Raw genomic sequence first — 24,439 nt, forward strand, 5'->3', positions numbered from 1 at the left:
TCTGTTTTAAACTGGAGATATCAGAATTTTTGTTTGGGCTGCGTCTCAATCCACCACATCTGCCTATGTCATCCTTCAGCGTCTGCGGTAGAAAGTGGAAGATCGCAGCACTGTTTGTCAGTCCAAGGAGACATCCCAAAAATCTCGTCTTAGGAACTCCACCAGGGGAGGGATGGTGTATGTTCTCTGCTCTAGGGGAGAAGCGGCTGACGTGCCCTGGTAGGGATTTGGGTGTGACCCAGCCCCGTTGGATAATGGCTAAGAAACCTTAGCTAAACCTGGCAATAGTCCCCTGCGAACCAGGTGGTAGGGTACCACTGCTCCTGGTTTGTGACATTTCTCACTCAATGGACATGCTGTAACAAGTGTGGAGGCACTAAGGTACTGTTCAGTTGGGAATTTTTATATCAAATATCTTCAATAGTTTGCCAGTTTAGATTCCTGGCTGCACACTTATTAAGCTAACTTCATAACAAGAAATGCACAAATCATCTTGAATTAACTTAATTGTGCTACACACATTTCAGACACTTTGGGATGATTTAGACATAGCATTTCAAACATTCTATATTGACTTGGCATTGTTTTTTGGACAGAAATGCTGGTTGGCATTTGGTGGCGGGAGCCAGGTAAACAAAACCAAAGCATGGATTGGTCACTGCTTGTCCAAAGACTACTTACAGTATAAACAGTTCATAATTAGACTGTTTATAAATATGTAATATGTTTTTGGGACTTATTGGACTTCCAACAAAATGTTCTTACTACATTTCACTGTATAATTTAAAATTGAACTCTTACTTAATTGTTTTATTTTTTATTTCATCTTTATTTAACCAGGTAGGCCAGTTAAGAACAAGTTCTCATTTACAACTGCGACCTGGCCAAGATAAAGTAAAGCTGTGCGACAAAAACAACAACAGAGTTACACATAAATAAACGTACAGTCAATAACACAATAGAAAATAAAAATATCTATGTACAGTGTGTGCAAATGCAGACGAGTAGGGAGGTAAGCAATAAATAGGCCATAGAGGCAAAATAATTACAGTTTAGCATTAATACTGGAGTGATAGATGTGCAGATGATGTTCAAGTAGAGATATTGGGGTGCAAAAGAGCAAGAGAGTAAATAATAATATGGGGATGAGGTAGTTGGGTGTGCTATTTACAGATTGGCTGTGTACAGGCACAGTGATCGGTAAGCTGCTCTGACAGCTGATGCTTAAAGTTAGTGAGGGAGATGTAAGACTCCAGCTAAAGAGATTTTTGCAATTCGTTCCAGTCATTGGCAGCAGAGAACTGGAAGGAAAGGCGGCCAAAGGAAGTGTTGGCTTTGGGGATGACCAGTGCATTATACATGCTGGAGCGCTTGTTACGGGTGGATGTTGCTATGGTGACCAGTGAGCTGAGATAAGGCAGGGCTTTACCTAGCAAAGACTTCTAGATTACCTGGAGCCAGTGGGTTTGGCGACGGATATGTAGTGAGGGCCAGCCAACAAGAGCATACACGTCGCAATGGTGGGTAGGATATGGAGCTTTGGTGACAAAACAGATGGCACTGTGATAGACAACATCCAGTTTTCTGAGTAGAGTGTTGGGGGCTATTTTACTAGCATTTAAAAGCAGTTGGAGGCCACGGAAGCAGGACTGCTGTATGGCATTGAATGCTTGTTTCGATGTTTGTTAGCACAGTGTCCAAAGAACGGCCAGATGTATACAGAATGGTGTCGTCTGAGTAGAGGTGGATCAGAGAATCACCAGCAGCAAGAGCGACATCATTCATATATACAGAGAAAAGAGTTGGCCTTGATAATTTAACCCTGTGGCACCCCCATAGACTGCCAGAGGTCTGGACAACAGGCCCTCCGATTTGACACACTGAACTCTGTCTGAGAAGTAGTTAGTGAAGCAGGTGATGCAGTCATTTGAGAAGCCAAGGCTATTGAGTCTGCCGATTTAAGAATGCGGTGATTGACAGAGTCAAAAGCCTTGGCCAGGTCGATGAAGACGGCTGCACAGTACTGTCTTTTATCCATGGCGGTTATGATATTGTTTAGGACCTTGAGCGTGGCTGAGGTGCACCCATGACCAGCTTGGAAACTAGATTGCATAGTGGAGAAGGTACGGTGGGTTCGAATTGGTCGGTGATCTGTTTATTAACTTGGCTTTCGAAGATTTTAGAATGGCAGGGCAGGATGGATATAGGTCTATAACAGTTTGGGTCTAGAGTGTCTCCCCCTTTGAAGCGGAGGATAACCACGGCAGCTTTCCAATCTTTGGGGATCTCAGACGATACAAAAGAAAGGTTGAATAGGCTCGAAATAGGGGTTGCAACAATTTTGGCGGATAATTGTAGAAAGAGAGGGTCCAGATTGTCCAGCCCAGCTGATTTATAGGGATCCAGATTTTGCAGCTCTTTCAGAACATCAACTGTCTGGATTTGGGTTAAGGAGAAGTGTGGGGGGGGGGGGTTGGGCAAGTTGCTGCAGGGGGTGCTGAGATGTTGGCCAGGGTAGGGGTAGCCAGGTGGAAGACATGGCCAGCCGTCGAAAAATGCTTATTGAAATGATCGATTATCGTAGATTTATCGGTGGTGACAATGTTTTCTATCCTCAGTGCAGGAGGAGGTGCTCTTATTCTCCATGGACTTTACAGAGTTCCAAAGCTTTTTAGAATTAGTGCTACAGGATGCAAATTTCTGTTAGGAAAGCTATGGCTAGCTTTTTCAAACTGACTATACAGTGGGGCAAAAAAGTATTTAGTCAGCCACCAATTGTGCAAGTTCTCCCACTTAAAAAGATGAGAGGCCTGTAATTTTCATCATAGGTACACTTCAACTATGACAGACAAAATGAGAAAACAATATCCAGAAAATCACATTGTAGGATTTTGAATGAATTTATTTGCAAATTATGGTGGAAAATAAGTATTTGGTCAATAACAAGTTTATCTCAATACTTTGTTATATACAGTGCCTTGCGAAAGTATTCGGCCCCCTTGAACTTTGCGACCTTTTGCCACATTTCAGGCTTCAAACATAAAGATATAAAACTGTATTTTTTTGTGAAGAATCAACAACAAGTGGGACACAATCATGAAGTGGAACGACATTTATTGGATATTTCAAACTTTTTTAACAAATCAAAATTGGGCGTGCAAAAATATTCAGCCCCCTTAAGTTAATACTTTGTAGCGCCACCTTTTGCTGCGATTACAACTGTAAGTCGCTTGGGGTATGTCTCTATCAGTTTTGCACATCGAGAGACTGAAATTTTTTCCCATTCCTCCTTGCAAAACAGCTCGAGGTCAGTGAGGTTGGATGGAGAGCATTTGTGAACAGCAGTTTTCAGTTCTTTCCACAGATTCTCGATTGGATTCAGGTCTGGACTTTGACTTGGCCATTCTAACACCTGGATATGTTTATTTTTGAACCATTCCATTGTAGATTTTGCTTTATGTTTTGGATCATTGTCTTGTTGGAAGACAAATCTCCGTCCCAGGCTGAGGTCTTTTGCAGACTCCATCAGGTTTTCTTCCAGAATGGTCCTGTATTTGGCTCCATCCATCTTCCCATCAATTTTAACCATCTTCCCTGTCCCTGCTGAAGAAAAGCAGGCCCAAACCATGATGCTGCCACCACCATGTTTGACAGTGGGGATGGTGTGTTCAGCTGTGTTGCTTTTACGCCAAACATAGCGTTTTGCATTGTTGCCAAAAAGTTCAATTTTGGATTCATCTGACCAGAGCACCTTCTTCCACATGTTTGGTGTGTCTCCCAGGTGGCTTGTGGCAAACTTTACACGACACTTTTTATGGATATCTTTAAGAAATGACTTTCTTCTTGCCACTCTTCCATAAAGGCCAGATTTGTGCAATATATGACTGATTGTTGTCCTATGGACAGAGTCTCCCACCTCAGCTGTAGATCTCTGCAGTTCATCCAGAGTGATCATGGGCCTCTTGGCTGCATCTCTGATCAGTCTTCTCCTTGTATGAGCTGAAAGTTTAGAGGGACGGCCAGGTCTTGGTAGATTTGCAGTGGTCTGATACTCCTTCCATTTCAATATTATCGCTTGCACAGTGCTCCTTGGGATGTTTAAAGCTTGGGAAATCTTTTTGTATCCAAATCCGGCTTTAAACTTCTTTACAACAGTATCTCGGACCTGCCTGGTGTGTTCCTTGTTCTTCATGATGCTCTCTGCGCTTTTAACGGACCTCTGAGACTATCACAGTGCAGGTGCATTTATACGGAGACTTGATTACACACAGGTGGATTGTATTTATCATCATTAGTCATTTAGGTCAACATTGGATCATTCAGAGATGCTCCCTGAACTTCTGGAGAGAGTTTGCTGCACTGAAAGTAAAGGGGCTGAATAATTTTGCACGCCCAATTCTTCAGTTTTTGATTTGTTAAAAAAGTTTGAAATATCCAATAAATGTCGTTCCACTTCATGATTGTGTCCCACTTGTTGTTGATTCTTCACAAAAAAATACAGTTTTATATCTTTATGTTTGAAGCCTGAAATGTGGCAAAAGGTCGCAAAGTTCAAGGGGGCCGAATACTTTCGCAAGGCACTGTACCCTTTGTTGGCAATGACAGAGGTCAAACGTTTTCTGTAAGTCTTCACAAGGTTTTCACACACTGTTGCTGGTATTTTGGCCCATTCCTCCATGCAGATCTATTCTAGAGCAGTGATGTTTTGGGGCTGTTGCTGGGCAACACGGACTTTCAACTCCCTCCAAAGATTTTCTATGGGGTTGAGATCTGGAGACTGGCTAGGCCACTCCAGGACCTTGAAATGCTTCTTACGAAGCCACTCCTTTGTTGCCCGGGCGGTGTGTTTGGGATCATTGTCATGCTGAAAGACCCAGCCAAGTTTCATCTTCAATGCCCTTGCTGATGGAAGGAGGTTTTCACTCAAAATCGCACGATACATGGCCCCATTCATTCTTTCCTTTACACGGATCAGTCGTCCTGGTCCCTTTGCAGAAAAACAGCCCCAAAGCATGATGTTTCCACCCCCATGCTTCACAGTAGGTATGGTGTTCTTTGGATGCAACTCAGCATTCTTTGTCCTCCAAACACGACGAGTTGAGTTTTTACCAAAAAGTTATATTTTGGTTTCATCTGACCATATGACATTCTCCCAATCTTCTTCTGGATCATCCAAATGCTCTCTAGCAAACTTCAGACGGGCCTGGACATGTACTGGCTTAAGCAGGGGGACACGTCTGACACTGCAGGATTTGAGTCCCTGGTGGCGTAGTGTGTTACTGATGGTAGGCTTTGTTACTTTGGTCCCAGCTCTCTGCAGGTCATTCACTAGGTCCCCCCGTGTGGTTCTGGGATTTTTGCTCACCGTTCTTGTGATCATTTTGACCCCACAGGGTGAGATCTTGCGTGGAGCCCCAGATCGAGGGGGCTAATAATTGCTCCCACAGTTGATTTCTTCAAACCAAGCTGCTTACCTATTGCAGATTCAGTCTTCCCAGCCTGGTGCAGGTCTACAATTTTGTTTCTGGTGTCCTTTGACAGCTCTTTGGTCTTGGCCATAGTGGAGTTTGGAGTGTGACTGTTTGAGGTTGTGGACAGGTGTCTTTTATACTGATAACAAGTTCAAACAGGTGCCATTAATGCAGATAACGAGTGGAGGACAGAAGTGCCTCTTAAAGAAGAAGTTACAGGTCTGTGAGCGCCAGAAATATTGCTTGTTTGTAGGTGACCAAATACTTATTTTCCACCATAATTTGCAAATAAATTCATTAAAAATCCTACAATGTGATTTTCAGGATTTTTTTTCTCATTTTGTCTCATAGTTGAAGTGTACCTATGAGGAAAATTACAGGCCTCTCATCTTTTTAAGTGGTAGAACTTGCACAATTGGTGGCTGACTAAATACTTTTTTGCCCCACTGTATATATTGGTTCCGGACTTCCCTGAAAAGTTGCATATCGCGGTGGCTATTTGATGCTAATGCAGAATGCCACAGGATGTTTTTGTGCTGGTCAAGGGCAGTCAAGTCTGGGGTGACCCAGGGGCTATATCTGTTCTTAGTTCTACATTTTTTGAATGGGGCATGCTTATTTAAGATGGACAGGAAAGCACTTTTGAAAAGCAACCAGGCATCCTCTACTGACAGGATGAGGTCAATATCCTTCCATGATACCCGGGCCAGGTCGATTAGAAAGGCCTGCTCGCTGAAGTGTTTTAGGGAGCGTTTGATAGTGATGATGGGTGGTCGTTTGACCACGGACCCATTACGCACGCAGGCAATGAGGCAGTGATCGCTGAGATCCTGGTTGAAGACAGCAGAGGTGTATTTAGAGGGCAAGTTGGTCAGGATGACATCTAAGAGGGTGCCCATGGTTACGGATTTAGGGTTGTACCTGGTAGGTTCCTTGATAATTTGTGTGAGATTGAGGGCATCTAGCTTAGATTGTAGGACGGCCGGGGTGTTAAGCATGTCCCAGTTTAGGTCACCTAACAGTACGAAGATATATGGGGGTCGATCAATTCACATATGGTGTCCAGGGCACAGCTGGGAGTTGAAGGGGATCTATAACAAGCGGCAATGGTGAGAGACTTGTTTCTGGAAAGGTGGATTTTTAAAAGTAGAACCTGAAATTGTTTTTGCACAGACCTGGATAGTATGACAGAACTCTGCAGGCTATCTCTGCAGTAGATTGCAACTCCGCCCCCTTTGGCAGTTCTATTTTGTCGGAAAATGTTATAGTTAGGGATGGAAATTTCAGGATTTTTGGTGGCCTTCCTAAGCCAGGATTTAGACACGGCTAGGACATCCGGGTTGGCGGAGGGTGCTAAAGTAGTGAATAAAACAAACTTAGGGAGGAGGCTTCTAATGTTAACTTGCACGAAACCAATGCTTTTAGGGTACAGAAGTCAACAAATGAGAGCGCCTGGGGAATGGGAATGATGCTGGGGGCTGCAGGGGTTAACCTCTATATCACCAGAGGAACAGAGGAGGAGTAGGATAAGACTACGCTAAAAGCTAAAAGAACTGATTCGCCAGTGCGTTCGGAACAGAGAGTAAAAGGAGCAGATTTCTGGGCGCGGAAGAAGAGATTCAAGGCATAATGTACAGACAACGGAATGGTAGGATGTGAGTATAGTGGAAGAATCCTAGGCATTGAGTGATGATGAGAGGTTTTTTCTCTAGAGGCACCATTTAAGCCAGGTGAGGTCACCGCATGTGTGGGAGTTGGAACAAAAGGACTAGCTAAGCCATATTGAGCAGGGCTGGAGGCTCTACAGTGAAATAAGACAAAAATCACTAACCAAAACAGCAATAGACAAGGCATATTGACATTAGGGAGAGGCATGTGTAGCCGAGTGATCATAGGGTCTAGTGAGTAGCTAGGCGAGCTGGAGGCACGGCGATTCAGACAGCTAGCAGGCCGGGGCTAGCAGGCTAGCTGATGGGCCTCGGGGGGGACATCGCAACGGGAGAGCCTGTTGAAACCCCCTCGGATGGTTACGTTGGCAAACCAGTTGTGAAGGATCGTCGGGACTCAGCAAATGGTCCAGCCCAGTTGGCAAAAGAGGTATTGAAGCCAAGGACTTGTCTGATGGATCTTTTCGGCTAGCCGGGAGATGGGCCTAGCTCGAAGCTAGCTGGTGTTTGCTTCGGGACAGAAACCCCCTCGGACGGTTACGTCGGCAGACTAGTCGTGATGGATCGGCGGGGCTCCATGTCGGTAGCAAAGGTTCCAGGCCAATTGGCAAAAGAGGTAATTGAAGCCCAGGAATTGTCTGATGGATCTCTTGGGCTAGCCGGGAGATGGGCCTAGCTCGAAGCTAGCTCCAGGCTTACTGGTGCTTGCTTCGGGACAGAGACGTTAGCCAGGAGTATCCACTCGGATAGCAGCTAGCTAGCTGCGATGATCCGGAGTAAAGGTTCAGAGCTTGCAGTAGGAACGCTCTGGGTTGATATCGCGCTGTGCAGACTGGGAGGAATTGACCAGGCTGAGGCTGGCAGATGTCCGAGTTAACGGTGATGACTGCTAGCAGTGGCTAACTGGCTAGTAGCTAGTTAGCTGGCTAGCCTCTGAAGGGGGTTCCAGTTCTAAAATATAAAAAATAGCAGATCCATACCACATTGGGGGAGGTGGGTTGCAGGAGAGTATGTTCAGGACGGGACAAGACAAACATAACAGACAACCGACTGCTACGCCATCTTGGATTGCTTAACTTCAGCTGAAAGTCTTCTAAACCATATGGTATAACAACAGCATTACCTACTATCACCACTACTACTTATTTTTCATGTTTAAACAATTTAACCAAAACACGTGATTATTGCCTGAGACAGTCATTTGGGAGGGAGGCAATTATCACTTGAAGTTGAAGCTTTCCTGAAATGGGTGAACAAGTGTGATTTTTCCTAAACCAACCTCCCTCTCTGAACACTGGTCCATTATTGAGCCGTACACTAAAGTGTTACTAATTACTGTGTCCAACAATCAGTCCTATTGAATGCTTCCCCCAATTTACCTTCCCTGGACCTTTGTTCACTTTATGGCTATTGCTGCAATCATACACTTCCCAAACCCTTTCTTGGGAGTTTTGTAACATTCATAAAAAATGTATTTTCCCCTCGTACATTTCAACAGGTATTTTATAGTTCAAATCAACAGATTATATAGTTAAAATCAACAGAATCAACAGAGGCTCTTGGTTCTCACCACCTTCCATAGACTTACACAGGAATTATGATGACTTCCGGAAGACATCCTCCAACCTATCAGAGCTCTTGCAGTATGAACTAACATTTTGTCCATATAATAAAAGGATCAGAGAATGAATCTAGTACTGAAAGCATAAGCTACTGCTAGTAGCTAGCACTGCAGTACATAAAGTGTGGTGAGTAGGCAATAGTTGAACAGTTTTGAGAAGCAGCAGAGCGAGAGCCAGCTATATTTAATTAATATTTTTTTTATTCATTTACCTTTCACCTCCTCAGCTAATGCAACTAATTTAGCCTACTCCACAACCTGACTCGAGCAGAGATTAATGCTGTTTATGTTAGCTAGCTGGCTAAGGCTATCCAACACGGCAACTCTTTCAAGTCAAAGTAAGCTTTCGGTTTTATACATTTATTGGCACCGGGCCCGCCGGTGTAACTGCTAAACTGCTTGCTGTACACTGTACTTCGTGATTGTACACATGGATTGGATTGTGGGTTTACTAGTTTGTTGACTATAACGTTAACATGATATGAAGGTTTGGCTTGTAGAGGTTTTTGCGACTGGTCACAGACCGCTGTTGTCTTGTGCACTGAAGTCTACAAGCGAAGGGAAAAGGTGAGAGGAGAACGTGTAGGTGCGAGAAGGAATTATACAACTAGCAAAGTGATTATGCTGTATGTGTCTGCTATGAAAGTGAACTGTGTGTGCGGGTGATCAGGGGTTTATTCATTCCACCAATTCTGTTGCAAAACATTTCTTAAATGGAAGCAAACAGAATGAAACTGGGAGAGATGTACCTGAATTTGTCCAATAGAAACTCCAATTTTAGTTGCAACTGTGGACTAATGATTAGACCCTAGATCGGCTAGATTCAGGCAAGAGTGTGCAAGGCGATATTGAATGTCTGTCTCACCTTGATTACTCCAATTTGTCTCTCGACCTGTGCACCTACATTTTTAACTTTAATTTGTAGGTTAGGTTGTAGCAACCTCGTGATGGTTATTATATAGAGCAAATTCGAGTACCATGTAGTAACCTAAACCTATTGATGTTACATTTAGCGAAGTGAATGGAATATGAATGACAGTCATCTAATATGCTGCAATAGAAATAAGGCCATGCTTATATAAAAAAATACTTCCTCCCTAATCTTGAATGGCATGAGCCGCAGCTGTAGTCCAATAGGCCAGAAATGAGTCTTGAATATGTAGCTACAGTGTGTGTGTGCATAGGTGGAAGTTTGTGATTATGGGTAGAGGAGTGTGTGAATGTTTGTTTGGTAAGGTTTCTGTTTGAGCATGTAAGGTTTATGTCATTGGTGGTGTCCGTGTTTTCTTCTCTGTGGTGGGTGGTCTGTGCATTTGCATCAGTAAAGAGCTCCGTCTTCAGTCTTATTTGTCCCTCATTGCTGCCCTAAATTAGGCTGATGAGAGGCCCTCCTATCAGGTGACATATTAATTGGGTCATACTGCATCCCATACGAAATCCAAACAATGGCCTCCCAACACTAAACCTTTCTCTTCGGGCTGGTTGCTCTCCTCCTCTCTCTCTTCCACCAATTAGACTCAGAATTAATCTGTTTCCTGTCCCCCCACCCCATCCCAAGATTCAGGGCACCACCAGTCAGTCACTGACCTCCTAAGCTCATTTTATGTAAGCCAATACAGGCATGTGGATGAGTTAGGAGCTGGATAATGCTTTTTAATTAAGGTGTGGCAGTGGGCTAGGGTAGTGGTAGCCAGAGATAAGGAGAAATTACAACCAATCAGCTGTGAATTTCGTAAGCTAAATAAATGATTTATTGTACAAAATAAGACAAAATAAAACAAAATAACAATGGAACAGTTATTCATATGCAAAACCATTAAACTACAACATTGGGTTGAATTTGATCTACATAACGTGAACAAATGAAAGAGAAATAAAAGTGGGCAAAAACATTAGAAGCGGAGAACCTGTCCAAAACATTATAAAATGTTAACATTTGGGGATTTATTTACATAGATTTTTTCCTCTCATATTTAAATATATGAAAACACTTTCTCATACAGAGCCTTCAGAAAGTATTCACACCCCTTGACTTTTTCCACATTTTGTTACAGCCTGAATTTAAAATGGATCAAATTGAGTGTCATTGGCCTACACGCAATACCCGTTTTTTTTTTGTAGAAATTAATTACAAATGAAAAGCTGAAATGTCTTCAGTCAATAAGTATTCAACCCCTTTCATGGTATGCCTAAATAAGTTCAGGAGTAAAAAAGTCACAAGTTGCATGGGTTTTACATGATTGTTGAACGACCATCTAATTTCTGTACCCCACATACAATTATCTGTGAAGTACCTCAGTCGAACAGTAAATATCAAACACAGATTCAACCATGAAGACCAGGGAGGTTTTCCAATGCCTTGCAAAGAAGGACACCTATTGGTAGATGGCTAAACATTTAAAAAGGCAGATATTGAATGTCCATTTCAGCATGGTGAAGTTATTAATTACACTGGGTGGTGTATCAATATACCCAGTCATTACAAAGATCCAGGCGTCCGTTCTAACTCAGTTGCCGGAGAGGAAGGAAACCGCTCAGGGATTTCACCATGATCAACAACTGTAGTTACTCCACAACACTAACCTAAAGGACAGAGTGAAAAGAAGGGAAGCCTGTACAGAATTTTTTTGAAACAATCCAAAACATGCATCCTGTTTGCAATAAGGCACTAAAGTAAAACTGCAGAAAATATGGCAAAGAAATTAACTTTGTCCTGAATAAAGTTATGTTTGCTGAAAACAAAACACGACATTTTCAAGCATTGGCGGTGGCTGCATCATGTTATGGGTATGCTTGTAATCGGCAAAGACTAGGGAGTTTTTTTCCCCAATAGACACTGGGAGACAAATTCACCTTTCAGCAGGACAATAACTTTAAACACAAGGCCAAATATACACTGGAGTTGCTTACCAAGACAACATTGAATGTTCCTGAGTGGCTTAGTTAGTTTTGACTTAAATCAGCTTGAAAATCTATGGCAAGACTTGAAAATGGCTGTCAAGCAATAATCAACAAACTTGACAGAGCTTGAAGAATTTAAAAACAGAATGTGCAAATATTGTGCAATCCAGGTGTGCGAAGCGCTCACTCACAGCTGTAATTGCTGCCAAAGGTGATTCTAACATGTATTGACTCAGGGGTGTGAAATACTATGTAAATTAGATATTTCTGCTTTTCACTTTCAATAACTGCGCAAACATGTCTAAAAACCTGTTTTCACTTTGTCATTATGGTGAATTGTGTGTAGATAGGTGAGGAAAAATAGATTTGATATATTTTGAATTCAGGTTCTAACAATGAAATGTGGTATAAGTCAAGCGGTGTGAATACTTTCTGAAGGCACTGTACATACCAGTATACATACACAAAGTCAAGATGCAACTTTATCCACTGCATTAACCAGAGTTAACCAATGGTCCTGGGCACAGATATTTATTATTCATTTGTCAGCACAAATTACCTTTAGTTATTTGCTTCAGTCACTCTTTTGAACTCCACTGTAAATTTCTCAATCTGGATCTGAGATCAAGGTGACCCTGTGGCTTTAGTCTATGTTTTGGGGTTTACTATTCTGGTTACATGTTTGTACATATTAACTCATAACAAAACCTAACTGTCAAATTTTTTAAGCAAGGTTTCACAATGCTAAAGTGAGGTAGACATACTTTGAAATTCATTGATTTGATCTGAATAAATATACACTTGACCAGTTGAATTGTTTCCAACCACTGCCCATACCACATTTTTTCTCCCTTTGAAATTGTTTAGCATATTCCTGCAGTTACAAAAGTTACAGCACACAACATGTCATCCTCTACTTTGGCTAACGATCCCTGGATACCTTTTCCCATTCTAATATGGGCACTCTCACTCAAAACACACAAAAGGCAAAACTTGTCTGTGTTATTAGACAGTCAACACAAAAAGTAGCTCAAATTCAAAAGGACAAAAGTCTGTCAAAGTTGATAACAAATTGATTGAAGTTGATGGAGGGGCATTTCCAGTTTAAAGCGTTCTAATGTTCATCAGTCCAGACACTTGTTACACACATGACTTATCACCCCGGGAGGGCGATGAGGCCTTTTGGCCGCTGGTCAGTCCAGGTTTCTGGGTGTAGGAAGAGCGTGAGAATATGGACAGGCCTCCGCTTCAGACAAAAAGGAAGTCAGGAAAGCGTGATGGTAACAAAAGAAGTGAGAGGCTGACTAGTTTATCCACACGGTGTATTGCCAGAAGCTTGGACAGTTCTTTTTTCAATTGTAAACGCTCGTGCTTGATTAGGTAAAATACAAACACAAACAACAACATGACTCCTCACGCTATGAACGTCCCATAGTGCAAAATTTATTGTTGGTAAGGTAGTGCCCAGAAAGGATTTTTTGTATCCCTTTTAATTATATACATATATTATTTATGTCAGAAGGCTCTTCCTTTTCCCAACAGCGTAGTGCTTTCGTTTACAACAAAGGGATATATTCACATCCAGGAAACAAGACAGACTTCAAGCTTCTTATCTACAGTCTTTCAAGCACGTCCAATATTTACTGCATATTACAGGTGGGGATGGGGGCTCTGGGATATTCAATCAAAATATGTTCTCTAAACTAGAAATGGCATTTCAGCTGTATTATCTGTATCAGTGTTTTCCTTATCCTTAGGATGCACAACCTAGCTCTTCTTCCCTTAGTAGCACAAAGGCCTATATCAATCAAGCAGTTTAGTTTCTTTCCAACACAAGGTTGTCTTCTTTGCTACAACCATCATAACATTCCCACCATAGCAACTTGGCAGAATACATTTGGTCCTCTACTCATTGGGTTTGTTTCTGTAAATTAATGTGAGAGGATAGTAGTGGGAATGGTAATTGCACAGTGTGCAGAGTGAAAATGACAAAAGTATATAAGTAGGCTATATTCATGTGGACCACATTTGTCAAGGTACTTGTGGGGTTCCCTTGTGGAATTTACTCCATACAAAATAATCTGACAATTACAGTAGTGTAAACTGGCACCCTTGCATGATTCCCATATTGTTGATTTTAAAATGCTCTTGGATTTAGTCTATTACATATAAAAGATGATCTATACAAAGATCTAACAAGCCAAAACCTGAATTTTTTTTGTGTGTTCTTAATCTAGACCACACACAGTTTTAAGAGTTACTTTGACATGTCTTAGTTCATCTAAACTTTGTGCACAGGTTGATATTGGAGGTCATCTAAACTGTTATGTGAGCTTCTGCAGTAAAACATAGGGAGAAAGTGTATAACAAACCCTTTCCTGTTCACTTTAAGGTAGTGAAAACTATTTTCTTATGTTAATGTTTTACAAGATTACAGGTAAAATAAGATCAAAGTAACTGTGAAAGGGTTCTTGGATTCTCAAGAATGTCACACTGGGGTGGTAGTTACATCTACAGTCCAGTCCCTCTGTGCCAGAGTTTGCTTTTGGATCTCAACACTAAAACACTAAATCTCTAGAACATTACTATTTTCTTAAACAACATTTTGGATCATTTCATGAACTTTTAGTCTAAAAGTAGACAAGGGATTTTTTTTGTTGTAATGATGCTAAAAGTGAAAGTTGTGGGAAAATGATAATATACTGTAACTGCTTAGAAATGTCTCCCTCCATCAGCCTGGATCCACTATCCAGGACATCTCAATAAAGACACCATCTTTTCAAAGAAAAAACTAACAAAAACAGTTGTCTTATTTACCATCAATTTCTTAAGCTGCTCCACAGATATATATATATATATATATCTACCACTCAGCCTCACTCCTATCTTCATTTCATATTACCGTTTTACATGTTTGACTAAAATGAATAACTAAGAGAATGGAGGTCCAGTGGGATGTTTTGTGGCGGAGTGAGAGTCTGGGGAGAGGGGAGTGGGAGTCTGGGGAGAGAGAGTCTGGGGAGAGAGGGGAGTGAGAGTCTGGGGAGAGGGGAGTGAGAGTCTGGGGAGAGGGGAGTGAGAGTCTGGGGAGAGGGGAGTGAGAGTCTGGAGAGAGGGGAGTGAGAGTCTGGAGAGAGGGGAGTGAGAGTCTGGAGAGAGGGGAGAAAGGGCAGAGGAGTGAGAGTCTGGAGAGAGGGCAGAGGAGTGAGAGTCTGGAGAGAGGGCAGAGGAGTGAGAGTCTGGAGAGAGGGCAGAGGAGTGAGAGTCTGGAGAGAGGGCAGAGGAGTGAGAGTCTGGAGAGAGGGGAGAGGAGTGAGAGTCTGGAGAGAGGGGAGTGAGAGGGGAGTGAGAGTCTGGGGAGAGGGGAGTGAGAGTCTGCTGCCAGAGGAGGTCTCAGTCAGGGTTCTGGGTGGAAATAATGCAGAGTTGGGTGTGCATGAGTATGCATGACTTCCGTTGGGCCTAAGAGCAGCCACACCTGTCTACCACCATACCAGGGATCTTGCCGTGGATGATCTGCTGCTTGTCATTGAAATAGAGCATGTTGATGGGTGACATCTTGGTGGGGGTGCAGCAGGGCCCTGCTGAGCCTCTGGGGTTGGCGTGTTGTACCAGGTGGGTGTGTGGGTACTTCTGCATGAACATGTATTCACACTGGCCCGAGCAGTAGTTGGCCTTATAGCGCTTAGGAGCAATGATCCAGTCCCAGCCGAAGGCCTCAAAGTCCACCGTCAGCGGGTAGCGGCAGCAGCGGGACTCGGTGGAGTGCTCGTCACAGTCCAGTCCCAGGTTACGTCGGGAACGTTTGGTCGTCTCGAGAACCTTAACCTCCAGGAACGGCTGCTGGAGTCAGGGGAGGGGGGAGAGGGGGGAACAGGAGTAGAATGGAGGTGATTAAAAGAGAAATCAAAACAGTGAGGCGAGTAACGCTTCTAAAAAAAATCTTGGGATACTGGGACCAATTAACATCACTGGGGAAAAAAGAAAAAAGATGCACTCTAAATACCCCTTACTAACTTTGGTTTCAAAGACAGAGTACTGAGAGGAAGATGTGAGTAGTATCGGTTGATGCAATGCTGACCTTTTAACATCAATGGAAATGCCACCATTCTATATGGTTAGCTTGAACTATGACCTCTGAGGTGATCCGCAAGTTACCATAACCTTGACCCTTATGCACTGCAAGAGCAGTGAATATTTTACTCCAGCATTGTAACGTGTACGCTGGGAGCCGGGAAGCAAGTTCAGGGAGTGACTTTAATAATAAATAAAACAAGGAACAAAACAAGAAACACGCGTACAGACATGAAACAGAACAGAAACAAAAAATCCTAGAGAAAGAACCAAAAGGGAGTGACATATGTAGGGAAGGTTTACCATCAATTTCTTAAGCTGCTCCACAGATACACCCCCTTCATAATCATCTATATACACACACATATATTTCTACCACTCAGCCTCACTCCTATCTTCATTTCATATTACCGTTTTACATGTTTGACTAAAATGAATAACTAAGAGAATGGAGGTCCAGTTTGATGTTTTGTGGTGGAGTGAGAGGGGAGTGGAGTGAGAGTCTGGGGAGAAGGGAATGAGACGGGAGGGGAGTGAGAGTCTGTAGAGAGGGGAGGGGAGTGAGAGTCTGGGGAGAGGGGAATGAGACGGGAGGGGAGTGAGAGTCTGTAGAGAGGGGAGGGGAGTGAGAGTCTGGGGAGAGGGGAATGAGACGGGAGGGGAGTGAGAGTCTGTAGAGAGGGGAGGGGAGTGAGAGTCTGGGGAGAGGGGAGGGGAGTGAGAGTCTGGGGAGAGGGGAGGGGAGTGAGAGTCTGGGGAGAGGGGAGGGGAGTGAGAGTCTGGGGAGAGGGGAGGGGAGTGAGAGTCTGGGGAGAGGGGAGGGGAGTGAGAGTCTGGGGAGAGGGGAGAGGAGTGAGAGTCTGGGGAGAGGGGAGGGGAGTGAGAGTCTGGGGAGAGGGGAGAGGAGTGAGAGTCTGGGGAGAGGGGAGAGGAGTGAGAGTCTGGGGAGAGGGGAGAGGGGAGGGGAGTGAGTCTGGGGAGAGGGGAGGAGAATGAGAGTCTGGGGAGAGGGGAGTGAGAGGAGAGGGGAGAGGGGAGTGAGAGTCTGCTGCCAGAGGAGGTCTCAGTCAGGGTTCTGGGTGGAAATAATGCAGAGTTGGGTGTGCATGAGAATGCATGACTTCCGTTGGGCCTAAGAGCAGCCACACCTGTCTACCACCTGCCGTGGATGATCATCTTCCTCTATTCAGCCAGGTGATTGAGTCCAGGTGAGTCTGATGAGGCGCTGATGCACATAACGATGGTGACAGGCGCGTAATAATGAGCAGACTGATGACCTTGAGCATCGGGAGGGGAAGTATGTGACAGTACCCCCTCCCTGACGCATGGCTCCAGCTGCAGGACGCCGACCAGAGAGATGATCCCGGGGACCTGGCGAGGTGACCTGGCGAGGCCGGCCGAGGCGCGGGGACCTGGCGAGCCAACAGAGTCTTGGGATGCCTGTCGTGCCAGCCAAGGCATGGGAGCCTGACCAGCTAGCTGAGGTGTCCTCAGTAAACACGGCAACAGACACTTGACAGGGCAACCGAGTCTTGTAAATCTGATGAACTAGCTGAGGCATGGAAGCCAGCTGAGGCATCCCTGGTTGCGGCACCCGGACCCAACGTCACCTACAGTCACAGAAAAAAAAAAACTCCCTGATGCTCCCCTTTGGTGAGGCGTTATTCTGTAATGTGTACGCTGGGAGCCGGGAAGCAAGTTCAGGGAGTGACTTTAATAATAAATAAAACAAGAAACACGAGTAGCGTACAGACATGAAACAACGGAACAGAAACAAAAACACCTTGGGAAAGAACCAAAGGGAGTGACATATATAAGGAAGGTAATCAGGCAGGTGATTGAGTCCAGGGGAGTCTGATGAGGCGCTGATGGTGACTCGCGGGCGTAATAATGAGCAGCCTGACGACCTCGAGAGTTGGAGAGGGAGTATACGTGACAAGCATGTTTATTTTACAAAATCCTCATCTCTCCACAGAAAACCCAGCTGGACTTGAGCACAGTTTTTTGTGACGCTTTCAACAGAAGAAATAAGCTTATAGGCCAGAAGGGTCAACCCACGTCAGCTTAGGGCTTTCTTTAGGGGGCAAAGGATCGGGGGGTTAACCTTGTCCTTAGATTTGTGTTTTGTTTTATTTTTGTACACAGGCCTCTGTATCTCTGATCTTTTCTTTCTTCTCCTGAAGGAAAACAGAGCTTGCTGCTGTGCAAGGATTCATTGGCCGACAGGCCAGAGTCAACCCCTGGACCGTGCTGTGCAGAACTGACCCAAGTGAAATGACCAGTGGGATACCATTTCGTAATGCTTAATGGGAACAATCATGTGGCCTATATAGTGCTGTCATACACTTGGCACTTCATATGCATTCATGACAGTGTTACGTTCCACAGCAAGGAAACCAAAAATTGTCGCTCAAACTGAAGGGGGAACTAACAAAGAGTCACTGACAACAACCAAAATGAAATAGGTGGGGTTTCTGAAATGTTTCTGAAAGTTGACTAGCAACAACAACTGGGATCTAAGACACCCACCATGAGTGTCTTTCAGAAACTTTTCTAAAACCCCACCTATTTCATTTTGGTTGTTGTCAGTGACTCTTTGTTAGTTCCCCCTTTGCCCAAGAAGATGCAAACTAAATAAAAACCCACACCAAACTTAAAGACAGGAAGCAAACCAAAAGGTGGAGCAAAACGAAACAGGGAAGATCAGATAAATAATCCTTTATCTAGAAATCAACTAGGGAGAGCCAACTAAAAGCGTTAACCCTCCGCATCTCTCAAGCCAACTGGAGCCCTGGGCCAGTTGGCCGAATAACAAGGTGATACCCACGCGCACCCCACGTGCTAATGTCCAACCTCGAAATATAAATGAAAAAACGAAAGCCTGTTATTTTTTGTTGAACAATTAAATACAAGACAAAACAGCCACTTATTTTATATATAAATTTTATTTTTACAATCTTACTGCCTAAAACTCTAAAGTTGAGAAACATAGGTAAAATCACATACATTTCTATAACTCTCATCCCCTTGGAGCAAGCCCAACCAAAATGGCAAAGCGTGCAGTCAAAATAAATTATGAGCCAGGGCTATACACTGGCTGAATACAAAACGTAATGACTGCCCACCCTCGAAAGACTATCAGCAATGAAGTTGTCCTTACCACAGACATGTCTGATTTCAAGGGGAAACTCCTGCAATATCCATAGTAACTTTCCCCTCGTGATTTTTCTCAGTGGATTGGCCTCAGGAAAATGATTGGCAGCACACATGATGGTTAAGAGAAACTGGTTACCACTCTTGGCTTTGGGCGAAGGACCAACGTAGACCACCAGAACCCTGCGGAAAGGATTGTCAAAAGCAGGAATAGGGCCAATCGTCTTGCCCAGAAGTGGTGCGAGAACACCATTTCCTCATTAGAACACCATCTCTGTCAAAGTAACCCCCACAAAATTAATCAAACTCCTCCTCTGGATGTATCTCAGCAAAAAGAGAGGAGAGGGAAACTGCGTTTCTCTGTTCAGCAATCAGCTGCTTCCTAGACGTAAGTGTCAACTGTACAAACTCACTCACCTTTGGGGTTTTCAAAGGAGAGGTCAACTCAGGAGTTTTACCGAAATCAGGATCACACATAAATGTCTCAGAGAGATCAACCATGGTGGGATCGTTGACAACCTCCTCAATGCTAAACTTGCTCCCAGCAACTTTCTTAGACATAACGAGTGTAACGGCACACGCTGGGAACATGCTAGGGTACTTTCCTGATAACCCATTAGGTTCCTCTACTCTGTGTTCCTTACAAATGACAGGTTTTGGCACGACCTCAAAATGAATGAGACCCCTTCACCGGTAGGCTAGACCTCACTCCAACGGAACCAGAAATAAGATCAGACTTGAGTTCCACATTATACAAAGGACCTTCCATGCAACCAATCTCCGCGCCTTGTCCTAACACACTGTAACCAGTTGCTGAAGTATCAGACAAAGGCAAAACACCCTCCAAAATGAAGGAATGGGCTGTCACAGTATCTTCACTGGCTGCTTAACAGCATTGCCACTCGACAGAGACAGGAACACATCTGAAACAAAGGGTTTCACATCGGATCCAAAATATTGTTAAGGAGATACACCAGTCCCAACCAGAGACTTAATGGGTTGGGGTGGGGCAGCCCTTCATTTTGGAGGGTGTTTTGTCTTTGTCTGATACTTCAGCAACTGGTTACAGTGTGTTAGGACAAATCGTGGAGATTGGTTGCATGGAAGGTCCTTTGTATAATGTGGAACTCAAATCTCATCTTATTTCTGGTTCCGTTGGAGTCAGCAAGTCACCGGGGTCTGACAACTTGGATGGAAAATTACTGAGAATAATATTGGACGATATTGCAACTCCTACTTGCCATATCTTCAATTTAAGCCTACTAGAATGTGTGCCCCCTCAGGCCAGGAAAGAAGCAAAAGTCATTCTGCTACCTAAGAATAGTAAAGCCCCTTGGCAGCAGCTAATGGAGATCCATAATAAATACAATTTATTTATTTTTTTTCTCACTCATTTAGGACAATGTGTCCTTTCTCACGGAAATAATGACAAACTGGCGGATATACGAAAAACCAGTTTTCTGCCGATCATCGTGCACTGTAAAAAAGGATTGATACCTCGCTGTAGGTGACTCCTCTGGATTTTGCGTAGGTATAACTACTGGGTGCTTTGTTTATCAAGGTAGTTTTATGTGCCAACACAACTCAACTGCAAGGACTGCAGCTTTCTCAAGAGCGAGATCCTTGTGCTCAAATGTAGGTAGCAACCCTTTCGTGAAGGCAATTCTTGAACTGCTCGAGAAGTATGAGTGTCTTTAAATCATCAAGGTTTTAACAGTATCAAAATCTGAACTTGGTCAAGAGAAAGTGGCGTACACTTTCTTTTCCAACAAGAACACGTTGGAGGAGCAGTGACTAAATGTCTCACGGACATTTTAGGGAAGTGGCAATCCGCTCAGAGTAAAATATACGTCCACCTCCTTTTCATTGAAAGGCGGTACAAGTCGGCTGTTCCGACCAAGATCAAACTACCGAGGGTGCAGGATGGCCTGCCTGGATTCTAAATGCTTCCAGATCTATCTCTTAGTCGAATGGCATGCTCACATTCCTGTTCCCTTTCCTTGTGCTGAAACTCATATTTCTGTTGCTCCAATCTCTTCACAGTCGCTTTCATTTTCCTTGCTCAATCTCTCAAGCCCCCATTTTGCTTTTAGTTCTACCTCTCGCAGGTGCACATATATGGGGTGTACTCTACCATCTTTAGGACATATTTCATCATCCCCCCTCTCCGGACAGATTTCCTCCTCCACCAAAGATTACAGCTTTTGAATCAGCATGTGCAACTTATGTCATAATGCTTTGCAATGACGAGCTGATTCGCCTTCGTACATTTATCTAGCATCTCCCATGTAGAGTTTTCCACAAACACTTCCAACTTAAAGTCCAAGGCTATTTTTTTATAATCTTGTGTGTTTATGCAACTTTCAAAATTATTCCACCAATCTTAACCCTTCAGGGTTACCTCTCAGTGACACTTAAATATCTGTACACAGCAGAGCTTCAGAGTAGGTGATTAGAGAGACTACCATACTCATGGGAAACAATATCCTGGACGAGCCCACATTTTGTTACTTTCCCCAGCAAGGAAATCAAAAATTGTCACTCAAACTGAAAGGGGAGCTAACAGAGTCACTAACAACCAAAACAAAACAGGTGGGGTTTTAGGAGGGGTTCAGAAAGACACTCATGGGGGTGTCCACTGAAGTTGACTAGCAACAACAACTGGGATCTAAGACACGCACCATGAGCGCCCACAAAGAAGAGGCAAACAAAATAAAAACCCACACCAAACTTAGTCAGGAAGCAAAACAAACACAGGGAAGATCAGACCCCACATAGCCTGGTTCCTCTCTAGGTTTCTTCCTAGGTTTTGGCCTTTCTAGGGAGTTTTTCCTAGCCACCGTGCTTCTACACCTGCATTGCTTGCTGTTTGGGGTTTTAGGCTGGGTTTCTGTACAGCACTTTGAGATATCAGCTGATGTACGAAGGGCTATATAAATAAATTTGATCAGAAAAAAGGATTGTTTTTCTAGAAATCAAATAGGGAGCTCCAACTAATGGTGTTAACCCTCCACCTCTCTCAAGCCAACTGGAGCACTGGGCCTTACATATCACCTGGGACAGCACAAGTGAAACAGCTTCCGACTAACGATATGGACAAACCAGCACAGGTGTAACGCATACTGACTAACGAGGTGACACCAATCTGTGCGTCCCACGTGCTAATGTCCAACCTCTAAAAAATAAATGGATAAACCAAAGCCTGTAACAGACAGTTCATGTGTTTGTATTACTAGCATAAACTTTACATACTGTATGTAGTAATTTGGGTTTGAGATTGGCTATCAAATAAAATTGTATTGGTCGTGTAAGCATATTTTTAACATGGAATCGCAGGTGAGGCAAAATTAAAGAATGAGCAATGTCCAGAATATATACATTGAAAAAAATATATAAACACAACATGTAAAGTGTTGGTCCCATGTTTCATGAGCTGAAATAAAAGTGTATTTCTCCATTTTTGTGCACAAATTTGTTTACATCCCTGAGCAGTTCTCCTTTGCCAAGATAATCCATGCCACAGGTGTGGCATCTCAAGAAGATGACTAAACCGCATGATCATTACACAGGTGCGGCAGTGTAGCTAGTGGTTAGAGCGTTGGACAAGTAACCGGAAGGTTGCAAGTTCAAATCCCCGAGCTGACAAGGTACAAATCTGTCGTTCTGCCCCTGAACAGGCAGTTAACCCACTGTTCCTAGGCCGTCATTGAAAATAAGAATTTGTTCTTAACTAACTTGCCTAGTTGAATAAATAAAAAGGTGCGGCTTGAGCTGTGGACACTAAAATGTGCAGTTTTGTCACACAAAACAGATAAGTTTTGAAGGAGCATGCAATTGGCATGCTGAATGCAGGAATGTCCACCAGAGCTGTTGCCAGAGAATTTAATGTTAATTTCTCTACCATAAGCCGCCTCCAACGTCGTTTTAGAGAATTTGGCAGTACGTCCAACCAGCGTCACAACTGCAGACCATGTGTATGGCGTCATGTGGGCGAGCGGGTTGCTGATGTCAACGTTGTGAACAGAGGTGGGGTTATGGTATGAGCAGGCATAAGCTACGGACAACCAACTCAATTGCATTTTGTCGATGGCAATTTGAACACACAAAAGTACTGTGACGAGATCCTGAGGCCCATTGTGAGCCCCATTTCAAGGTTTCTGTGACCTGTATTCCCAGTCATGTGAAATCCATAGATTAGTGGCTAATGAAATTATTTAAATTGACTGATTTCATATGAACTATAACTCAGTAAAATCAATGAAATTGTTGCGTTTATATTTTTGTTCTGTGCATTCGGAAAGTATTCAGACCCCTTGACTTTTTCCACTTTGTTACGTTACAGCCTTATTCTAAAATAGATTCAATAAATAAAAATCCTGAGCAACCTACACACAATACCCCATAATGACAAAGTGAAAACAGGTTTAGAAATGTTAATTTATTACAAATAAAAAAAATGTAATACCTTAGTTACATAAGTATTCAGACCCTTTGCAGTAAGACTCGAAATTGATCTCAGGTGCATCCTGTTTCCATTGATCCTCCTTGAGATGTTTATACAACTTGGAGTCCACCTGTGGTAAATTCAATTGATTGGGACATGATTTAGAAAGGCACTTTTCTAAACTCAGCAAAAAAAGAAACGTCCTCTCACTGTCAACTGTGTTTATTTTATCAAACTTAACATGTGTAAATATTTGTATGAACATAAGATTCAACAACTGAGACAAACTGAACAAGTTCCACAGACATGTGGCTAACAGAAATTTAATAATGTGTCCCTGAACAAAGGGGGGGTGGGGGTCAAAATCAAAAGTCAGTGTCTGGTGTGGCCACCATCTGCATTAAGTACTGCAGTGCATCTCCCCCTCATTGACTGCACCAGATTTGCCAGTTCTTGCTGTGAGAGGTTACCCCACTCTTCCACCAAGGCACCTGCAAGTTCCCAGACATTTCTAGGGGGAATGGCCCTAGCCCTCACCTTCCGATCCAATAGGTCCCAGACGTGCTCAATGGGATTGAGATCCGGGCTCTTCGCTGGCAGAGCACTGACATTCCGGTCCTGCAGGAAATCACGCACAGAACGAGCAGTATGGCTGGTGGCATTGTCATGCTGGAGGGCATTGTCAGGATGAGCCTGCAGGAAGGGTACCACATGAGGGTGGAGGATGTCTTCCCTGTAATGCACAGCTTTGAGATTGCCTGCAATGACAACAAGCTCAGTCCAATGATGCTGTGACACACCGCCCCAGACCATGACGGACCCTGAACCTCCAAATCGATCCCGCGCCAGAGTACAGGCCTCAGTGTAACGAGCAGTCCTTCGACAATAAACGCGAATCCAACCATCACCCCTGGTGAGACAAAACCACGACTTGTCAGTGAAGAGCACTTTTTGCCAGTCCTGTCTGGTCCAGCGACGGTGGGTTTGTGCCCATAGGCGACGTTGTTGCTGGTGATGTCTGGTGAGGACCTGCCTAACAGGCCTAGAAGCCCTCAGTCCAGCCTCTCTCAGCCTATAGAGGACAGTCTGAGCACTGATGGAGGGATTG

General features: G+C 43.7%; 1 protein-coding gene across 2 annotated transcripts in view; it reads right to left on the minus strand.

The window, feature by feature from the left end:
- Positions 1 to 12,181: 12,181 nt before the first annotated feature.
- Positions 12,182 to 24,439, minus strand: part of LOC110528233 (growth/differentiation factor 11-like) — a 41,203-nt gene continuing 28,945 nt past the window's right edge. The window contains exon 3 of one of the 2 annotated variants that reach the window (XM_021610109.3): positions 12,182 to 15,503. In XM_021610109.3, the coding sequence (XP_021465784.1) occupies positions 15,123 to 15,503 (381 nt within the window). In that variant the 3' untranslated portion in view covers positions 12,182 to 15,122. The remainder of the gene's footprint in view (positions 15,504 to 24,439) is intronic. The other variant, XM_021610110.3, reaches the window with a different exon arrangement.

The sequence above is a fragment of the Oncorhynchus mykiss genome, chromosome 7 (genome assembly GCF_057628025.1).
Source record: "Oncorhynchus mykiss isolate SJ-2025 chromosome 7, ASM5762802v1, whole genome shotgun sequence".
NCBI classification, from domain to species: domain Eukaryota; kingdom Metazoa; phylum Chordata; class Actinopteri; order Salmoniformes; family Salmonidae; genus Oncorhynchus; species Oncorhynchus mykiss.